Genomic DNA, 21,837 nt, shown 5'->3' with positions numbered 1-21,837 from the left:
TCAAGAGAAGCTAGATCTCAGAGTTGTTCTGGTAGCTGTGATAGTTGTGGTTTGCATGGCATTAAGGAAGTTGTAATGGAAAAGTCTGCGTTTGGTTACTGTTTTCATAGGTACAAGCCTGTGAGGGAGGATGAAGAAAGTAATAAAGATTGTGTTGGTGGTAAAAGAGGAAGAGCCCAAACAGCTCCAACGAAAACTTCCCCAAGAAATGCAAAAAAGCATGATGAGCTTTGGCATGGTGAGTCAGTCTTTCAAGAGAAAGAGTCGTGGACAGCAGATTTCCTGTTTAAATGGATTTAGAGTAGTAAATGATGCCGTAAACTTAGGGGGCGATTGATATTAATAAAAACTTTTCATTGCAAACCTTTGACTTGTTATCCAGAGCAAAAATCAAGCATTTGCAAATTTTAATTTTCAAAGAGTGAAAAAGTCATTTCCTTCCTCGAAGAACTCACATTTTCACTCATCAATTGAGAATGTTCAATCAATTGGGAATGTTCACTTAAGAAGAAGGTGGTCCCCTCGGTAGTGTAATTTCATTGTAATGTCACCTGACAATTAGGGGAGAATCAAAACATTTGTTAGGTAACTACAGTGGCTCCCAGTTGACATTTTGTTAAGTCATTTTTGTGTAGTTTCATGTTCTTATTCAAAACTCTTGTGCCCATTTTAATGTTTAGCGTGATAATATTGCTGTGATTTCCAACAGTTAATGAAATCTTCCCAAGTCCTTCAGAATAAGGGCATTGTAGCAGAATTCTTTTTTTTTCCATAAACCTAAACCAGGTTTTCCAAAGGGTCTTTATTTTGAGATTGATTTTGGTGTTAAAATTACCCTTTCATGCAGTTGCAGTTATTTTTTGTTTGTTTTGGGCCTTCCCAGTGGTGCTGGAGGCCACGCCGTACTGAGGATTGAACCCAGGGCCTGTGTGTGCCAAGTATGCGCTTCAGCCCGTAGAACTCCAGCCCCAAGTGTGGAGAATTTCAATTTTCTTGCTCAGTAAAGTTAAATGGAAAATTTTCTATTACTCAATTCTATTTCATTTTTAATATTGAAATATTTTAAAGTTGTAGATTTTAATTTAAATCTACACAGAAATCTCTCTCTCTCCTGTGCTGAGACTTAAACTAAATAACCAAGCCTATTTCTGATTTACAATTGGGACTGTTCATTATTACATGGTTTTTTAAGTTTGGGTGGTTTGGGCCCCACTGGGAGGTCTTCAGAATCTCTTGATACGCTGTTTTAATCGGGGCATGTGAAATTTCTGTGATAAACAAATAAATGCCCTTTACTAGCCATTGTATTGTTGCGAAGACTAAATGCAAGTGAATCTATTTTTCCTCTTTCTTGGGAATAGTGAGCAGGAACATAGAATTTTTGTAAGTTGGGTTATTTCTGTATGTGATAGAGCAGTGGGGGAAGGTTCTTGCCATCATTAGTAACAGGACTGCAAACATCAAATCTTGACTTGGATCTCTCTTGTAGATGTGATCAGGTGGCACTGCCCACTGGCTTAGCTCTTCTAACTTGGACCAAAACTGCTTTGATCTTTTGTCTTCTAGACGGAGTGTGTCCGTCAGTGTCAAATCCTTTAGAAGTTTATCTTATACCCACGGCGCCTGAAAATATAACTTTTGAAGACCCATCATTAGATGTGATTCTCCTCTTAAGAGTTCTACATGCTATCAGTCGATACTGGTATTATTTGTATGATGTGAGTAATGTTGTCTCCTTAGATTTCACATGATACGTAGTGTTTGTGACGTGTCCTCTCCTTTCCTGTTAAGAAGATGGATGAGGGTGAGTCAGACAGGAAGAAAGGTTTGCCTCAGTCTGCGTCTCCAGTCAAGTACCAAGTGCTCAGCAGTGGGAATTTGGCTCCCACATTTTACCCTGGCCTACATGGACTAGTTCTCTGGCACACTTAAAAAATACTGCGTTGCAGATTTATTTAAATTAAGCTACAATCTGGAAATTGAACATCAGTGTCTTGGGGTACATTTCATCAAATGTTCATTTATCTTTGTAAGATGCATATTAAGCTTAAAAAACGATGGAAGTGGAATGTTCTCTCTGATGCTTGAATATTGTGGGAAAGGATGAAGAATTTGATTATATGTAAAACATGAGCTGTTTTCGGGAGTACCACTGTCAGGTGGAGTGGTAAAGAAGTGGATGATACAATTTTATGTTTACTGTATACTTTTTTCCCCCCACAGAATGCAGTATGTAAGGAGATTATTCCAACTAATGAATTTATTAATAGTAAGTTGACAGCAAAGGCAAATAGGCAGCTTCAAGATCCCTTAGTAATCATGACAGGAAACATCCCAACGTGGCTGACTGAACTAGGGAAAACCTGGTAAGACCATTCTTTTGATTTGGGTTTCCTTTCAGAGTCTTAACTCTTATCTTGATCTTCGTTTTGTTACAAAAAGTCGACAGTGAAAATTGTGGATTTTAGTAAAGGTGTCACATTTAATCACAGCTTGGTTAGGAATGTGTTCTTAGGAGCCAGAGAGATAGTGTAGCACAGGTAAGGCACTGAACTTGCTTGCAGCCAACTGGTTGGTCCTCCAAGCCCTGCCAGTAATGATCCCTGAGCTCAGAGGAGGGAGTAGGCCATGAGCATTGCGGGGTGTGGCCCAGAAATTGTCAGTTTAGGGCTAGAGAGAGAATTCATCCAGCTGAGCATGCTTTGCGTACAGGAGGCCTGGGTTCAGTTTCTGGCACTGCATTGTCACCACTCATCTGCTGGAGTAACCCCAGAGCACAGAACCAGCATTAGTCCCTGAACATCACTGGATATGGCCGCAGAGCAGAGAATGCAGTTTTAGTCTCCAAACAGACCAGCTAGAGTGTCACTATGTACCTGTATGTATAAAATTTTAAAGTTTCACACTCAAGGATATTAGAGAACATTCAAATCTCTTGTTAGAATGAATTGTAAATTAGAATCTAGAACGTATGTTTTGGTTTATTACCTGAGTATGTTTGGGTCTAGACTAGTGTTTCCCAAAGTGGGTGATAACCGCCTCCTACCACCCCCTGGGGGACACAACAGTGACCCAGGGGAAAGTAGTGGCCTCTGGTGAAATTGGAGAACGTTGGGATACATACTTTGTGTTTGTTCACTTAGTAAAAGTAAATTTCCAGTGAGGTTGCTGGGAGATTTTGTTGTTGTTCTTAAAAGGGCATAGTAGGCCAAATAAGTTTAGGAGTCTCTGGAGTAGACCTTCATTCTCAAAAGACAACATTTGACAGTAGTAACCATTTGCCAAGAGTTGCCATTCACTTGTATCTGAGAAATTAGGTTAGAAATTGAGATTTTCAGTCAAACTACCCCTATCTTCACCTGGCTGCCTAGGTTGGTCAGAACAAACGTGGGACATTTGGGTCATCATAGGACATTTCTTGGCAGCTCTGTTAGGAATTGCCAAAATCAGACCAAGGTGGTAACACCTTTGTTAATACAGAATTTGTTCTTTGAAAATTAACAACTTCCCTTTAGTAGTTTGAATATCTTAGAGGATGCCAAAGCTTAGAGGAAAACCCTGAGCTGGACTATGTGACGATTATATGTGGCAGAGTTAGACTGAGGTACTAAATTATTACTATGTATTTGGCCACTCCTGGCTGTGCTCAGGGCTTACTCCTGGTGGGCTTGGGGGACCACATGGGATGCCAAAGATCGAGCATACATTGGCCGTGTGTAAGGCAAAAAACTCTACCTGCTGCACTGTTGTTTCAGCATTAATATGGCTAACATCTTAAGCTTTAGACTTGATTGGTTATGTTGGGTTAAAGATAATCTTTTTTTTTTTCTCTCTTCCTTTTTGGGTCCCACCCAGCAATGCCCAGGAATTACTCCTAGCTCAGCACTCAGGAATCACTCCTGAACGGGGGGAGGGGGGGGCTAAGTATGGGGTGCCAGGGACCAAACTCCCTACTACCTGTATGCTATCCCTCTGGCTCGATTAAAGATGATCTTAGAGCGACTTGATTTCAAGTATGGATTTTGATACATTTCATGAAGAAAGATGACTTGATACATTACTCTATTAGAAATTTAATGCCATTGATGTAAATTCTTGAAGTCTGATTTGCCTAATCTAATTTTGTTAGTTTTTTGTGTGTCTTGTAAAAGTTGTTTCTAATACTTTTTCCTAATTTTTTTTAATGGTTTCTGATTCACTTCAATATTTTTCACTTCTTTACAGCCCGTTTTTCTTCCCTTTTGATACCCGGCAAATGCTGTTTTATGTAACTGCATTTGATCGGGATCGAGCAATGCAAAGATTACTTGATACCAACCCAGAAATCAACCAGTCTGATTCTCAAGATAGCAGAGTTGCACCAAGACTGGATAGGAAAAAAGTAAGTACATTTGGACCCCACCCTCCAGCGTGACCCATGGTATTTGAAGAGAAGTCTGAGTTTTCCAGAATTGGGGAAAATAAGAGTACATCTAAAGGATATTACTAGTTAAGTGACCTGTCTTAGTCACCAGTCTCTCTGCTTATCTTACCTGTTTTAGTCACGCTTTCTTAAACATTTAGAACTGGCACGTTTATTACACTTGATCCACCAATAAGAGTCTCAGTTTCTGAAATAACTTCTTTCTTTTTCTTTTCTTTTTTAAATTTTTTCAATTGCCTTAACTCGAGTCAAGAGGAAAATGCTATCTTTTTCCCTCTTACTTGGGACCTCAAAATAAATCCTCCCATTTAAGTCCTTCCATTTAAGAAATGGTTAAAATTGGGGCTGGAGTGATAGCACAGCAAGTAGGGCGTTGGCCTTGCACGTGGCTGACCCCCGGGTTCGAACCCTAGCATCCCTGAACACCGCCGGGAGTAACAACCCCTGTGCATCTCCAGGTGTGACCCAAAAAGCTCAATAAAGAAATGGTTAAAGTTAATCGCCTCTACTTCATTCCCTTAGTAGATTCAATTCCAGTCACAAAAAAAATTGAAAAAACCTTTGCATATTTCTTACCTTTAGTCCAGTCAGCCCTTAACCAGTAACAGCAAACACAAATAGAAAAAAAAAAAGACATTGCTGTCCTGTTTCTCTTTGTATAATTAGGATTCCCTAATGATGTGGTAGAATTTGGACAGTTAGCAGGATCTTTCTCACCCTCATAAACCTCATCCATAGGTGTTGTGGTGCTGTAGCATCCCTGCAGGTCAGCACCTAAAAGCTCCATCCCCGTCCCTGTTTTCGGCTAGCTGAAAGTGTTCCCAGGAGTTTCAGCCCTGAACAAAACTGATGTTGAGAAAAGGTTACTTTCCTCCACCAGCGTCCCCTCCTTCCTAATCCACGCTTCCCCCTTACACTGCCTCCTTTCCCACGCCTTATGGCAACCTTCTGGCTTCCCAGTTTCTGTTGCTCTGGGGCATTTGTTTTAGCCCCACTTACTGCGTTGCTGGTCTCTCCCCTCGCGCCCCCCCCCCCCCCATACCCACATATGAGAGGAAATATTCTCCACCTGTCCCTCTCCTCCTAACTGCACTCAGCATGATACTCTGCAGATAATCCACATAGCAGCACATTACATGATTTCCTCTTTTGTGTATAGTATTGTGTGTATGTCCTATAGTCCCTTTATCCAGTCATCTGTTCTTGGACACTGGGTTGTTTCCAAATTTGGGCTATTGTGACTAGTGCTGCAGTATACATAGGAGTACAGATGCCTTCTGAATGTTCTTAATATTTCTTTCATGCCTAATTGCTGTGGCAATGATTTCCAATACTGTATTGAAGAGTCAACTTAAGGTTTTTGAACTTCCCTTGGGCTCAGGATTAATTATTATACTTACGTATTATGTATTGGGCTAGAGCGATAGCACAGGGGGTAGGACATTTGCCTTGCACACGGCCGACCCAGATTTGATTCCTCCGCCCCTCTCAGAGAGCCTGGCAAGCTCCCCGTGACGCATTCGATACGCCCAAAACAGTAACGACAAGTCTCACAATGGAGACGTTACTGGTGCCCGCTTGGGCAGATGGATGGACAACAGGAGGACAGTGCTACAGTGCTTACGTATAGCTTTATTCCATGTATGCCAGAATAGTATTGGTATATATAGAATTGCAGCTATTTCTCAAATTTTCCTGAGGTCTGCTTTCATACAAGTACATTCTTAACAAGCATTTTTACACTTGAAATACCGTGTGTGCTGTTGAAGTGTCAGCGTGAACATCCTCTCACCTCGCACTGTTTCCTCCTAGCGCACTGTGAACAGAGAGGAGCTCTTGAAGCAGGCTGAGTCTGTGATGCAGGATCTCGGCAGCTCCCGGGCCATGTTGGAAATCCAGTATGAAAATGAGGTGAGGGCCTGAGTATGTTGGTTCGTTCTCAGCTTGCCTCATTCTCCTGCTAAAGCATCGTTAGAATCTGGTCCTGTGAGAGGAATTCCAAGACAACAAGGAAATTTATCAAAATCAAGATTAGCTCTATTTTCTCTTGACTGCATTTTTCTGAGTTGCTCACTTCTCAGGTATAAGAGCAAATGTTTATGTAGACTTCAAGTTGATAAAGGATGTTTTAAAGGTACCTTTCCAAATGTTTAGCCACTTTTTTGGGGGGGGGGGGCGCTTGGAGGATTCATCTTTACTGAAATAAGCTTGTATATAACATGCAGATTCCTAAGATAGGCTTTCCTTAAGTCAAATTTAAAAAGAGGGGAAAAGAACAATCTTAATATCACACAAATTCTTGAAACCTTTTACCAACCACAGATTTTCTTTACCTGTATTTTTTAAAAATATTGTTGGAAGTATAATCCACACTAACCACTTGTGTTGAATTTTTTCTTTTTAATTAATGTTTGAAATTTATGACATTGTATATATCGATTTGTTTCCTTTTTATTATGAAATAGTAAATTTCATCATTTAGATTTACCATAATGTTTTTTAATCTGTATTTTAGTTTCTTTTGACTCATAACCTGTTAAAAATATTTGTGTGCCAGTCTTTATTTACACAAACCCTTTTTGTGTACCAGTCTTTATTTACACAAACCCTTTTTTTCCACCCTTTGGTAAATACATCAGAATTCAATAGCGATTTTAAGAAATATTTTAAGTTAATCTGAAATGTCCATTTATTGTTGAGTCTCTTGATGATACTTTTTGTTTAAGACAAAATTTAGAGCTTTTGGAGCTCTGAGTCTCTTGTGGGCTTATTTCCAGGCCTTCGTTCTACTGACTGTAATGTGTAAACACTGCCTTAATGGATTACAGATGCTAGAGAAAGCCTCCAGTGAGTAAGGTGCTTGCTCTGCACATGCCCGGCCTGAGTTCTCTCCCTCTCAACCAATGCGAATCCCTGAGCACCACCAGATGAGGCCCCAGATCACACCCCATGCCGTCTCTGCCCCCACTCCCCCAAATGAACTGAGTTATGAACTAGAGAGATAACTTTGTGTTGCATCCAGCTGACCCTGATTGGAACCTCTGGCTCCACGTGGCTCATCAGGTATCATGAAATGCACCCCAAAAGGGCCTGAGCAGCACCAGTCCTGTGTCCTTGAACCACAGTCCCCACCCAGATTAACTGAGCGCCACCAGGAGAGACCTTCCTCCAACCCCACCCCACCCCACCCACCCCTCAGCAATGCACATATTATCTTGACAGGCACAGACTCAACATAGTTATTTCAGCAAAGTACCTGTTAGTGGAGAGGGTGGATATAATAGAGGTCTCTTAGAAGATCAGGCAATAATGTACAAAGCTAGCTGGTCAGCGCCAAGTCCAGGACTGAATTTCCAGACTATGTGATCTCATCTTTGCACCTGGACAGACTGGGATGAGTGTGTTTACAGTGACAATCATCTCCTGATTATTTTAGGTTGTCTGTTTTACTTAAAGCAGTAAGGGTATTTGGATGCCGGAAATAGACCAGTCTGATCTGGGAGTTCTTAGCCTGGAGTAAGAATTCAATGGTTTTAAATTGCCCTCAGGTGGATACGAGACAGTACTGCAGTTTCGCTTTGCTATTTTTAACCCCCTTTCCCTTTATCTTCTTACAATTTCTTTTTAATCCCCTATCAATGTGAACCTTTTTATAGTTTGATCAGTCATCTTTGGAGCTTGTTTTTTAAAAAATATACCAGACCGAGGGCCGAAGCAGGTAGGGCATTTGCCTTACGTACAGCTGACACAGGTTTGATCCTGAGTACTTGAAGAGCACTTAAATGTGATTTAAGGGGCTGAAGCGATAGCACAGCAGGTAGGGTGTTTGCCTTGCACACGGCTGACCTGGGTTCAAATCCCAGCACCCCCTATGGTCCCCCAAGCACCGCCAGGAGTAATTCTGAGTGCATGAGCCAGGAGTGACCCCTGTGCATCGCCGGGTGTGACCCAAAAACCAAAAAAAAAAATGTGAATTTGGGCCTCAGAGATAATACAGCAGACAAAGCACTTACAGCCAACCTGAGTTTGATAACCCTGACACCACATACGTTTCCCTAAACATGGCCAGGAGCAAGCAAGCCCCAGTACCATGGGCACCCAGAACCAAACAAAATTAGTACCTCTCAGGTGAATATGCGATCATACTAGGATTATGTTCCTGCAATGTGGATATTAGTAAAGCAACTGAAGTTTAAGTCCTTTTTAAAAAAAAGAACTAGACAGATAAAGAGGCTTCTGCTGAAATAGCATCTTTTCGAGCTCCTTTCAGGGAGCTCATTACCTAATAGGATCCTTAGGTAAATGGGTCGCTTTGTATCCTAAGGGTAGGTTATGTGGTGTGGTACAGATAGGTAGATGCAGATGTATGCATCTGTACTTAGGTCAGTGTTCAGGCTTGAACTAATCCATTGAAATGTTCTTGAACCTCGTTAGAGAATAGGGTATAATAAAGGATTGTTAATTCTTAGGTATCTAAAGCTGATGAGAAATACTCCCTAACACATCCTCCTGATGGACGTCATTAGTGTGCACATTGTCAGGAGTTTGACAGATGAAAAGAAAAAGCGCCACAAATCTAGAATGTAAAATCCTTTTGTTCTTGTTCTTCTCTAGGTTGGTACAGGTCTTGGACCCACACTGGAGTTTTATGCACTTGTATCTCAGGAACTGCAGAGAGCTGACTTGGGTCTCTGGAGAGGTGAAGAAGTAACACTTAGCAATCCAAAAGGTAATGGTAATTTGTGAGTCCATGAGTTTGTTACTCCAGTCGGGTGTAACGGCCCTTGCTTGCAGTTCACTAAAAATGTTTTTCTAGTAGAGAACCATAGTTTGTGGCCTTAATTTCTCTCAGCCCTTGGTTTTCCATTTATTCCATAAAGGAAGCTCTTCTAGCTTGAGAGGACTTCGTTCACTGATCCGAGTTGGAAGATACTGGAATTCTTGAATGTTCTTTCAGGTTTGTTCTCATTTATTTTGGGCAGTGGCATCTAAACCTGGGTGATTTTTTTTTCATTTCACAGGAAGCCAAGAAGGGACCAAGTATATTCAAAACCTCCAGGGCCTGTTTGCGCTTCCCTTTGGTAGAACAGCTAAGCCAGCTCATATTGCAAAAGTTAAGATGAAGTTTCGCTTCTTAGGAAAATTAATGGCCAAGGCTATCATGGATTTCAGATTGGTAAGTTCAGAATTAACACTTTTATAGTTTTTTATACTTAATTTAAGTATTTGACATTAGAATTTTAGTTTCGTGGGGAAGGCATGAGCATATAGGTAAATAGCAATAAATTGCCCTTAGTGCTGGAGTAGAAATTAGCCACGGGACCGTTTGGGGTGCTGGGGATTGAACCTGGGTTGGCCGCATGCAAGGCAAATGCCCTACCTGCTATACTATCCCCCTGGCCCCAAACCACTTTTCTGTTTGAAAGTCATTTAGTGCTTCCCCCCTTTTATTTGTAAATGCACAGCAGTGGAGTTGAGTTTGTTTGGCCCAAAATAAGAATAAAACTGCTTCTAGCAACTTCTGGTGCCGAAGTCCTGATAGGGAATAGATGTCTATGCTTACATTTTCTTTTTCCTGTTGGTATTTAGATGGGATTCTTTAGTATTCTAAATTACTGTCAGGGCCCTGGAATGAGTAAATGAAGAAAACAAAGTAAGAGGAAGCAATTTCTAGATAAGTTTTTTGCCCAGGAGATTGTTGCCCCTTTAAAACAATCTCCTGAAGTATCAGTTTTAGGTCGCAGGCAATTCTAGAAGCCTAGCTAAGCTCTTTTAACTCTTTATTTTCAGGTGGACCTTCCCCTTGGCTTACCCTTTTATAAGTGGATGTTGAGGCAAGAAACTTCACTGACGTCGCACGATTTGTTTGACATTGACCCAGTTGTAGCCAGATCAGTGTATCACTTAGAAGACATTGTCAGGCAGAAGAAAAGACTTGAACAAGATAAATCTCAGGTAGGTTGCGAAGATGAGAAAATGGCATCAGTTCTTCTGGAAAGATGAGGTCTTTAGGTGGTTTTGCATTTGGCCATAGTTTCTTCATCCAGTCATCTGTTCGTGAGCATTTGATCTGTTTCCATATTTTGGGTGTGTATAATATTCCATATATAGTGCTACAGTGAACATAGGAGTGCATATATCTTTTCTGATTTGTGCTTTGGGACCCTTGGTGTCTCCTCCCAGGAGTAGAATTGCTTGGTAATATGCGGAAGCTCCGTTCCTACTTTACTGAGGAATGTCCATATTGTCTTTCCAAAAGGCTGGAGCAGTCGACATTCTCAGAGGCAGTGATTGAGGATCACTTTTTCCCCACATCCTCTCCAGCACTGGTGGTGGTGGTTCTTGTTGTTTTGATCTTCATTTTCCTGAGAAGTGTCCACTGTTTCCTTTGTGTAAGACATACATGTTAAAGTTTCCCTTTAGATGACATGTAAGGAGCCTTGTTTTACTAACATGTAACTGACTCAGTCTGACATCAACAGTTGTCCCGATTCCATGGCTAGACGAGAGGTTTGTTTTCAGAAGAGAAGCATGAGAGTCAGATAGCTTGGTCAGGCAGCAGGCAAAGTTAAATCACACTTTGTAAATTATAGCAAGTAAAACAGAATGGAAGACATTCTGACTTAGAGACAGTTGCTACCACTTCTCTTAAGATGAAGAGGCGCTTATAACAGATGAGGGACTTTTAAGACGTTTGTATGCTCTTGTTGGTAATTACTGATTTGAGCTTGCATGTTTTGGTTGTAATATTTGGGCTTTGAGGGCCACACTGGCAGTGCCCAGGGCTTTGTACTCGGGAGACCATGCGGTGCCTCCTACGTACAAACCTCTAGACCATTGAACTCTTTGTCTGACTAGTGACTTTTTAAAAGGGGGACCTGGGAGAATAAAGCTCAAGGCACTGTTCTGTGTCTCACATATATAAATGTTTTTATCCACCACGACCTTTGAAATGTGCTTTCATTTATCCCTGTTTTATACATGGGCTGGAGCGATAGCACAGCGGGTAGGGCGTTCGCCTTACAAGCGGCCAACATGGCCGACCCGAGTTCGATTCCTCCGCCCCTCTCGGAGAGCCTGGCAAGCTACCGAGAGTATTCGATATGCCAGACACAGTAACAACAAAGTCTCCAGTGAAGACGTTACTGGGCCCGCTCGAGCAAATCGACGATCAACGGGAGGGCCTTTACCTTTACCTTTACCTTTATACATGAGAAACCCAAGACACGTTGTTCAGGTCACCTGCCCAGGATCACGTGTCTAGACTGTGGGAGATTCAGGCTTGTACGCTAACATCTGCACCCCAGGGACATTATCTTAGTAGATGTTTTGTGGGCTCTGACCCAATGCATTGTAGGCTGCCACTGTTCTCAAATAATTTGTTGTTTTAACCTACTGTTACATGAGGGGACAAGGGCAGTAGTAGCATGGGGTACAGTTGGAGGCCCTTAGTGTTTTTTTTTGTTAAGGCTAGATTTCTTGGGTGGTATAGAGATTTTTTCCCCCCTGCTGGAAAGGGGAAAGTAGGTCAGATAAGTTTTGGAACCTCAGTCTTTGTTATTCCTATTACAAATGTATGAAATGTGTGCATCAAATCCGTTCTTCAGAGACTGAACCTCCTGGGTTAAGTACTTAGCTTCCAGCCGGAGTGTAAGAAACGGTGTTGCTGGGAACACCTTAGGATTGTGGAAGGAATATAGACGGAGCACTGGTGTACACTGAGGTTCCTCTTAAGCAAGCCTCCGGGCATTTCATATGCGAATGCAGCTGTCCAGAAAGCTATGTGCCTTCTTACTCCTATATTGAATGATTATACTTTTAGCTTAAATTTCGTTTTTTAAATACATTTGGGAAATGGGCCAACATCTCGCTTTCAGTTGAATATGTGTGATCTGGACGCAAAATCGTCGAATTACTTTATGCATGTCACAGATACTGTATGTATGTATACTCTAGATTCTTCTGTAGCAGGATTTTCTTTCCAAATTGCTAATTTGGGGTAGCTAGAAAGAAGAGACCTTCCACCCAGATCTCTGGCAAGAGGTAGGTGGCAGGACAGTTTTGAGGGCTTTCTAGGAGCACATCAAAATGGAAAACTCATTCTAGCCTTAGTGATGATGGGTGTCATCAAACTACGTTCCTGAAACAGACATGGTGAGTTTGCAGAGAAACTAAATGAATATAATACCACTTGGTATTGTATTCATTAGTTGAGAATCCTTATCAACTGTTTTCTCTTTTGGAAAATGAGAAATTGTCGGGTAATTTGGTCAAGTAATTCCTCAGTGCTTCCCAGCCCTTTCCATAAGTGGCTGGTTTTCTTCGCCATGGCTCTTAATCCTCCTGGCATTTCTATCATACATGAATGCAGCTGTCAGTTCAGAAAGCTCTGTGCCTTCTTACTCCTGTATTGAATGATTATACTTTTAGCTTAGATTTTGTTTTGATCCTTAATCTTTACAAAACATCCCCCTGAATCTAATCCTCAGCATTTTAAAAAAGTGAATAATACAGACTGCTTTCAAAGTTTTCCTAGGGTGCAACTTAATCTTTTCTTGGGGCTTATTGGACTATATTTTTTCTTTGCTAGTGTGGGAATACAAATTTGCTTAACATAATGAGACTGTAAATGATTAAGTACAGAACCCTCAGTATTCTTGAGACCAAGCTATTTGCAGGGGTCATGTGTACTTGTCTCTATGATTTCCTGATTGTATTGGATTAGATTCTGGGATGTATAAATGTGATCTCATTGATGTGTTCAGATGTCAGTCATGACCAAAGAAAGATACAGAGGTAGATAGATTTAAGAACTTAGAAGAAACTTTGAAATGAAGTACACACTGAGGATATTTCTGTTTGATGATGACTTTCTATTTCCCTCTTTTAAAGACCAAAGAGAGTCTACAATATGCATTAGAAACCCTAACTATGAACGGCTGCTCAGTTGAAGATCTAGGCTTGGATTTCACTCTGCCAGGGTTTCCCAACATCGAACTGAAGAAAGGAGGAAAGGATACACCAGTCACGATCCACAACTTAGAGGAATATCTAAGGGTATGTGTGGGGGTGTGCAGGGACGATGGGGGGGGAGGGGTCTGCTATGTCGCCATAGAGCTTTGCTTATTTGTACTCCTTCTGGGAGAAGAGGGACCTAGTTCAGGGAATAACAGTCACAGCCTATGCATGCAGTTTAGCCCCTTTGGACCCCGTGATTGTCCCGACCCATATCTCATGCAATCCACCAAAGTTCTAGGTCTTAGCTTCAGTTTGCTCTGGAGAGGTTGGGAGGTGACTCAGTCGAGGCCCTCAGTTCAATTCCCAGCACTACAAGAAGGCTAGTCCCAGGAGAGAACACATCTTGGTTTGGTTGGTTTGGGGCCACACCCAGCTAAGCTCAAGCTTCCTTGTGGCTGTGTGTTCAAGGGTCTGGCTGTACTCGGGGACATTCCCTGGTGCTGGATGTTTACCCAGGTCAGCCACATTCACAGGAAATTTCTGTGCTGTATCTTTCTGGCCCTGAGATCAAGTCTTATTTTTGTCCCCAGGACTGGGGGTAGGGGGTGGAGTGGCGTGGAGAATCAGTCCCTAGAATGCCTTACATTCCTGTGGCTTCACTACCTCAAGCTTGATTGCTTGCATCTCATACAAACTACCCTTAACCTCAGATCTCCTTCCGGGTGTATAATCACAGTTATAATCACAGTTTCTTGTTTAAGAGCTCATTGAAGAGGCACATTACTAGTCTTTTCACTGCATTTCTGCCTTTCTCCAAAGCCCGCTAACTTGACACAGTTGCTTACATGTGCAGACCCACAGATACACACATTCATTTGTGGCCTTAACTGTATTTTCTAAATTAAAGACAATTTTGTCTTAAACACACATCCTATTTTTGAAATTAGTTGATACAGATCTTTACAGCTCTTACTCTGAAAGGTCTCAAATCAAATTCTAGGTAATGCCACGGACTTGGTCACTAGCTATTTTAGGTAGAATTGCTGGAAATTTGGGCTTAGTTCCCTTTTTTTAGTTTGAGAAAGAGCATAGACTTTGATTTTCAGTCACTGGACCATGACTGGCATAAAAAGGTTGAAAAATGTTGGACTAAATAATCTCTGGGGTCCTGTGATCCTCTGACATCTCTAATTTTTGTTATTCATAGTTACTCAGAACTCAAAGTACTTTATAGTAGGGGCTATTCCCAGCAATACTAGTGATGCTTCAGCCCTTGAGTAAAACTTTGCCACTTAGTAGAATTTTCTGACAGTTACCAACTTCTGTACTAACTTTGTGAAAGCTGTCCTTTTGGTGTACTGAAGATAAGGTAACATTCTCCATTTTTTTAGTCTAGGTTAGCTAATGTGATCAGCCAATAATACTGGGCCAATAAGAGGTTCTATTTCATGGCCGTAATAAACACATTGAAACTCTGGGACTCCTTCATAAGCCTCTTCTTGTGCTGTAGGGAGTTTCGGTGATGAGTATGTTTTTTATTATTGGTTTGGCCGCACCCAGCAGTTCCCAGACGGCGCCCCAGGCTCTGCGTTTAGGGGCTGCAGCCAGAATGCTCAGGACCGGGCTGTGCACGTGAGCAAACCCAGATGTCCCGCATCCAAGGAGGGACACTTCTGGCCCGTTCAGCTCGTCTCCAGCTGTGAACTCCGTTTGAAAACAGACTAGATATGAAATGCACAGGGCATTTAAGAACAGGGAAATGACTGGCTATACTTTGCCATATGCTAAGTAGAAAAACTTTGAACTAGCATTGCAGTTTTTTTTAAAGATTTTTTTTTTTTCCTGCAGTTGGTTATATTCTGGGCACTAAATGAAGGTGTTTCCCGGCAATTTGATTCGTTCAGAGATGGATTCGAGTCAGTCTTCCCACTCAGTCATCTTCAGTACTTCTACCCAGAAGAAGTGAGTAACTTGTATCCCAGCAGAACGGTCCACCTCAGGGGCTGGGAAGAGAGGTGCTGCAGCTGCTGTCCAAGCAGAAGAGTCACAGAAAACTTGTTTCAAGAGCAGGGCTGGATGTTTGTGAAAGACAAGATTTCCCGGGGTCCCTTTTCAGAGGGATTGGTTGGGGGGGGGGGGGTGCACTGAGCTGTCTGTGCCCCGGGAGGGGTGGAAGATGAGGCATGGTTTCAGGAGCGAAGTCTCTTGGTCCACACTGCGTAAGGAGTGTGCTGCTGGTGACTTATCGTAAGCTTCAGAGAGCCCGGGGAGACGGGAAAGGAGTGTGAGAATGATCTCTACACTGCCTTTCTAGTCTTCAAAGCTGCCCTGGCTGGAAACCTGCTTAGGGTTTGAATGCTTGCGTAGATTACATGTCCCTAATCCAGTGTGGAAATCTCTGATGTCCTAGTAGTTCACTCTCAGTCATTACTCTTTCGTCCAGCTTGAGTTGCTATTTATTTGGGAGTACATCCCCGTGCAGCCAAGGAGGAGAGGTTCTTCCAGACTGTTGCAGAAGATCACAGTGTAAAATGATTCTCACAGAATGTGTATCTAGCTGGACTGAAGGCTGCTCTGAGAATGTTTCATTGACCTAACGTAAAACAATGTTTTGTGAGTCTGACTCAGCTGTGCAGCTTTCTCTTGAGTAACTCATTGCCCTTATTTACAAACACAGCTGGATCAGCTGCTGTGTGGCAGTAAGGCTGACACTTGGGATGCAAAGACACTGATGGAATGCTGCCGGCCTGATCACGGTTATACTCATGACAGGTGAGCACTGCGACCAACCTGCCGGGCAGTACACAGGTGAACATTTGATGTGGCATATATTAAAAACAGCAAAAGTCTGGAATCACTTTATAAATCTCCTTTTAAAAAAAAAAGGCTTTCTTATGCTCTGGTCTTATTCTGTCCACATGGCCATTTGAGACCCCAAAAAGGGCGTGTTTTCACTTTTTTGTTTTTGTATTTTTCAGGAAGTAGGGGGATAGGGGGACAGAGGGATAACCCGTTGTCGAGTACAGTAAAATGGAAATAACTGTATGATCCCCGACAGGTCTCGTTTATTGCAGCAGGCACTTAAATTTAATAATTTTTTCCAATCATGAGAATTGATGTGATTCCGAACTGTATTTTAATGTGATGAAATAATTTTGGTGTTTTTATTTCTGTTGTAGTCGGGCTGTGAAGTTCTTGTTTGAGATTCTCAGTAGTTTTGATAACGAGCAGCAGAGGTTATTTCTCCAGTTTGTGACAGGTAGCCCAAGATTGCCTGTTGGAGGTGGGTATGATGTTGGTGCTCGGTCTTTATCCCGCCCGTGGTGTATGTGTGTGAAAGAACCCGAATCTAACAGCGGGGGAATCTTTGCCTTAGCGTGCCTTCATCACTTACTCCAGTAGCGGGATGTTTTTCTAGTCTTTGACATGAAGAGCTAGTTACGATAGGGAAACTCAAAAGGATCGTTTGCACACCTGCTTTCCCATGGCACTGTGTTAGATCAGGAGGAATTCTAAAATGAGGATGGTTTTTCAGGAGTGATCCCTAGGCTGAGCTGAGCTGCATGGGTACTCTGATTTTGGAGGCAGAACTGTGCCTCTGTGTTCCACAGTGACTGGTTGGTAAACGAAACGGATACCACGTTCCACACGCTAAATGTCTGTGGAATGTGTGGACTTAGTTGCCAGGAGAGAGAGAAGCACTTTGTGTGTCTGTGTGTGTGACACTGCAGAGCCGCCTGGACGTTTCCTGGCACAGCAGGAATGAGGGGGAGAGCCGTGATGCCTGGCGGATGGTCTTGGGAGTAAAAGAAATGTCTCCCTGATCTGGCTGCCGTGCGCCCTGAAACTAAGTTGTTTGGTCTGTCTTCCCTTCTTAGGCTTCCGGAGTTTGAATCCACCTTTGACAATAGTCCGGAAGACATTCGAATCCACAGAAAACCCAGATGACTTCCTGCCCTCTGTAATGACTTGTGTGAACTATCTTAAGTTGCCGGACTATTCGAGCATTGAGATCATGCGTGAGAAGCTGTTGATAGCCGCGCGGGAAGGGCAGCAGTCGTTCCATCTTTCCTGATCACAGCGAGAACTGCAGTGTCTGCCTGTTACAGCAACAGAAAAATCATGATTTCTTTTCTAAATGTATCACCTGAGTCAAGGAAACATGTCACGCCTTGTTGTAGGAAAAACGGCTTGCAGAGTATAAAAGAGACACTTGGTTGATATTCGTTAATGGCCCCATGGACTTAAAGTGATCAGGCCCTAAAATGTTGTTGTGATGAGGTTTCTTTAGCAAGTTCTTGTTTAAATTATCATTTATTTGATGAGTGAAGTTTTTAACTTGCTTTGCTGTGTGAAATTTAAAAAGGGATGTTTTTCCAGGCTGAAACAATAAATGTCGCTGTGCAGTTTGATTCTGGGCTGTGTGTGTCCATCGAGCTAAGCCTGCAGTTTGTTTTCCTCCAAAGACATGTCTTGTACATAAGTACAGAAATTAAAGCTCACATGGATTTGACAAATCTGCTTTAGTAGACTAGCTTTTATGTGCTTTTCACACTCTCTAATTTCCCCCGACTTCCGTATTTCCTGTGTCAGTTCACACAGGGGTTTTTGTTTTTGTTTTTTGTTTTTTTTGGTATCCAGCACTCACAGTTGTCACATTTTCCGTAGCCATGCGTTTTTGTCATTCCCTGCTCTCTCAAATTAAGACAAAATTTAAGATGGTCGACCTGCCGTCTGTTGTCAGTATAACTCGGCCTTTATAACTAGGTAGACTTTGCTGCTAGCTCAGTTCTAACATGGTGGTAGGGTGTTGCTGGGCTTTTCCCAGCGACACTCGGGACTGTTGACAGGCTCATTCTGACAAGTGCCTCCGGAGCAGAGGCAAGGAAAGCCGTTTCCTGTGCGTAGGTAACAGTCTGCAGCTTGGGCTGGCCGGTGTTGATATATCTATGGCCAGAGCATTTTAAATCGATGTCAAGTCTTAAAATTCCATTTCGTTCCCTGTAGGTGTGAAAGGAATTTTTCCCCCTGGTCCTCGTTTTTAAGTTTTTCTCTGTGGTCTTTCTTCCCCTCCCCACTGGCCCTGCTCTTCCCAGTGCTAACTCGGGACAAGCAGCAGCTCAGCTTTGTCTCACACAGATCAAAGCACCTGTAAGTAATGCCTGTCCCGTGGTCTTCTGTGCCGATCTCTCAAATCTGCAATAATCCATCAGGTTCATGTTTTTACCTGAAAAATAAATAAAGTTTGCTTCACCTTTTGGTTTCTAGTTCTGTGCCGTGTGCATGACTTGCGATTGTATCTCACTGCAAGGGAGCCACCTCATGTCTCGTCTCGCTGTTGGAACACTGGTCTGGCCACGTGAAGAACGGAAAGAGCCAACGGGAGGAGAGTCCTCCCTCCGGCCCGGTGTGAAGCCTGGTTGCATACAGTTGAGAAGTTGCCGTGATTCTTTTCTTGAAAATGATGGACAAGCCCCTCCCCCTTTTTTTATTTTCAGTCAACTTTGAAAAATCAATTTTACCAATGTTTCCAAGCTTTAGTAGTTGTTGTCTTCCTGTGTCCTACTTTCCCACCAAAAAGAGATTTTAATGACTTCTGTCAATTTCCACTTACACATGCCTTACGTGGCTACGTCCTTTCTTAGCAAACGTGGACAGTGATCACACTCTAGTTCTAGGTGACGAATCAGGCACTCGCGCCCTTGTGGAGACACACAAGTACAAGTGCCGTGGACTCAAATGCCACAAGCACAGTATGGAAACCTTTATGATCCTTGTTTTTTAATCGGACTAAGCACAAAGTTTTTGCGTGATATAGCATTTTGTTCATTTTTAAAGGGTTCTAATTGTTGAAATTTAGACATGTATAAGCAGTGTCATGTTTCATACTTAAATATCTGTATTTACCTTTTTTTCCCCCATGTTGTGGCCGTGGCAGATTTAGCCTCGTTCATTTCTGCGTCAGATGAGTACTTCATGGATGTTTTTGGGTCAAAAATGAGATTTGAATATTTCAGTCGTCACCTGTTCCAGTGCCCTCTGCCATTCACTTACTTCCTGCCTCCTAGTGGGGGGGGGGGGGGGGCTCAGTTAATTAGGGTCCGGAAGACACTTCCTATAACAGGAAACAATCTCTCTTGGCTGGAGGCCTTAATGTAGTGGGGAAGCGGATGTTCCATGTGCTGTTACTCCAGATATGCCTTAAGTTTATTTGCTTAGTAGTCCAGTCCAAGGGCACTAGTTCCTGAGAGTGTTCTCCGTGCAGACCGTGGGGGTAGCCACTGACCAAGGTCTTCACTGTTTCGCTGAGATGGGGCCCGTTAGAACTGCGTCCCAGCTGTGTGCTGAGAACCTTGCCTAATTTCATCTGCATTGCATGTGACAACACCCTTTTAACTTGCTTTCAAAGAAGGAAGGAGTTAAGTGTAATGCCCTCCTGCTAGCTCCCCTTAAAAGTAAGTTGTAGGGGCTAGAGCGATAGCACAGCGGGTAGGGCTTTTGCCTTGCACGCAGCCGAGCCGAGTTCGATTCTCAGCATCCCATAGGGTCCCCCCAAGCACCGCCAGGAGTGATCCCAAAAAGCAAAAAAAAAAAAAAATGAGTTTGTAGGATTCAGAAGGCTAAGTGGGATCCACCCCCATGGTTCTAGATGCCTTAGCCAAACCCTTTCTGCAGACACGTTTCACACAGCTGCTCATCGCCAGGGTAGAATATTTCTTTGTCCTTCACTTTAGCCCTGGTGCCCGGGGAGCCTCGAGCTAACCTGCCCCCTTGCTGTCTGCGAAGAATGCAGTACCCTCTTTCTTGCTTTCACCTGTTGTGGTTTAAGACCAATCCATTCTGGATTACTCCAGGGGCGTCATCAGGGTAAGGGACAGTCCCCTCTGACACGGCCAAGAGATCAGACATCAGACACAGGTTTGTATTTTCCAGTGAGGGTTCGCTCGTGAAGTGTCTTCCTCTGGTTCAGCAGATTACACATTTCCGGTGCAAAATCAGTGAGGAGGAACCCAGGACTGTCACTCACACATGGAGACTGGGGATGCGTGGGAAGGACTGTTGGTTCTGAAGGCACCCTTGGGTGGCTTCTGCATTCTCTGGCCCGTTCCCCGGGAGCAAAAATGGCCCTTGGATTTTCTCTCCCCATTTTATTTTCCCTACTGTAATGAAAACACTGTTCAAAATTGTCATGCTCTGTATTTGATTCTCGGAGAAACTTTTGTATGAGTCCTCAGTGTGATGTTACGATAGTTGGCCTACATGGGAAAGGTTATTCTAGCTATAGATCACTGAAAGTGCTTCCTTTGTTACCTCAAAAACATTCCAGACAAAGTACAGCATTTATATTTATAGAAGGCACAAGGATTGGCTGTTTCCAAGAACAAGTTAATTCTGATACAAGAAAAAGTTCTTAACTCTTAGAAGACCTAGCCGGCTAAACAGAGACATTGTTTAACAACGGAAGAGGTGGTTTTATTTTTACAAGCCTGCTCAAATTACCAAACCTAGAACCAATTGCTGATCTCCTGTGTAAAACTTTTCCCCCTCCCTCAACTGAAACAGTAATTTATATGAACTGTTGGAATAATGGAACCTCATACTTCAGATCTGTATGTAAAATTACGTAAATGCACTGACTTCCTTCTCCCTGAATATATTTTTAATAAACAGCATTATCCTACATGGTCACTTTTGTTGCATTATGCACAACTAGAGGGGCCTCCTGAGCAGAAATATGCTTGTGTGGGTGGCATTTGGGAAGCTTCCTGTTGGGGGTAAGTGATGCCAAGGGGGAGAATGTATTAAGGATAAACAGACGGCCCTGCCTGCTGCTTGGTGAGGGAGAAATCACGGTCACAGTCCTCCCGTTATTCGATTTTCTCGAGCGGGCCCAGTAACATCCCCATCGTGAGACTTACTGTGTTTGGCATCTCGAATACATCATGGGTAGGTTGCCAGGCTCTGCCGTGCGGGCGAGATACTCTCGGTAGCTTGCCGGGCTCTCCGAGAGGGGTGGAGAAATTGAACCCAGCTTGGCCAGGCCGGCTGCGCACAAGGCAAACACCCTACCACTGTGCTATCGCTCCAGCCCGAGGGAGAAATAAATACTCTGGCAAAACAGATGCATGCAGTGGCCAACTTCCTCAGGAACTGGGAGGTTTATGATAGAATCACACCTCCCAGTTGGAGTTATCAGGCTTCTCAGAACTGAAGTGAGTCCTGCTTTGCTTGGTAGGCACAGCTATGGTGGAAGAAGGAAAAGTGGACAAGATGCATATAATTTTTTTAATACTAATGGCTGGGTTGGGTCGTGGGGCCAGTGATGAGGTAGGCTACTCATGGCTACTGCAAGATCCTGTAAATTGTATGTATTGTGTAGATACACGCTTTCCTTTGTCTTGGTTTAACTGCTTCAGGACAAAGCCACGTTTCCCGAATCAGTCTGTAAGATGACT

General features: G+C 42.9%; 1 protein-coding gene across 13 annotated transcripts in view; it reads left to right on the top strand.

Annotated features, from left to right (window-relative positions):
- TRIP12 (thyroid hormone receptor interactor 12) overlaps window positions 1-17,793 on the top strand; it is a 142,401-nt gene extending 124,608 nt beyond the window's left edge. For all 13 annotated transcript variants that reach the window (XM_056122040.1, XM_056122046.1, XM_056122035.1 and 10 more), the window contains 13 exons: window positions 111-238; window positions 1,567-1,718; window positions 2,224-2,366; window positions 4,225-4,381; window positions 6,236-6,334; window positions 9,038-9,152; window positions 9,445-9,599; window positions 10,214-10,378; window positions 13,316-13,480; window positions 15,230-15,343; window positions 16,059-16,153; window positions 16,561-16,664; window positions 17,260-17,793. In XM_056122040.1, coding sequence (XP_055978015.1) covers window positions 111-238; window positions 1,567-1,718; window positions 2,224-2,366; window positions 4,225-4,381; window positions 6,236-6,334; window positions 9,038-9,152; window positions 9,445-9,599; window positions 10,214-10,378; window positions 13,316-13,480; window positions 15,230-15,343; window positions 16,059-16,153; window positions 16,561-16,664; window positions 17,260-17,456 — 1,789 coding nt within the window. In that variant the 3' untranslated portion in view covers window positions 17,457-17,793. The remainder of the gene's footprint in view (window positions 1-110; window positions 239-1,566; window positions 1,719-2,223; window positions 2,367-4,224; window positions 4,382-6,235; window positions 6,335-9,037; window positions 9,153-9,444; window positions 9,600-10,213; window positions 10,379-13,315; window positions 13,481-15,229; window positions 15,344-16,058; window positions 16,154-16,560; window positions 16,665-17,259) is intronic.
- The last annotated feature ends 4,044 nt before the right edge of the window (window positions 17,794-21,837 follow it).

This window comes from Sorex fumeus, unplaced genomic scaffold (genome assembly GCF_029834395.1).
Source record: "Sorex fumeus unplaced genomic scaffold, SorFum_2.1 ptg000005l, whole genome shotgun sequence".
NCBI lineage: Eukaryota > Metazoa > Chordata > Mammalia > Eulipotyphla > Soricidae > Sorex > Sorex fumeus.
This window is presented reverse-complemented; position numbering and strand designations above follow the sequence as displayed.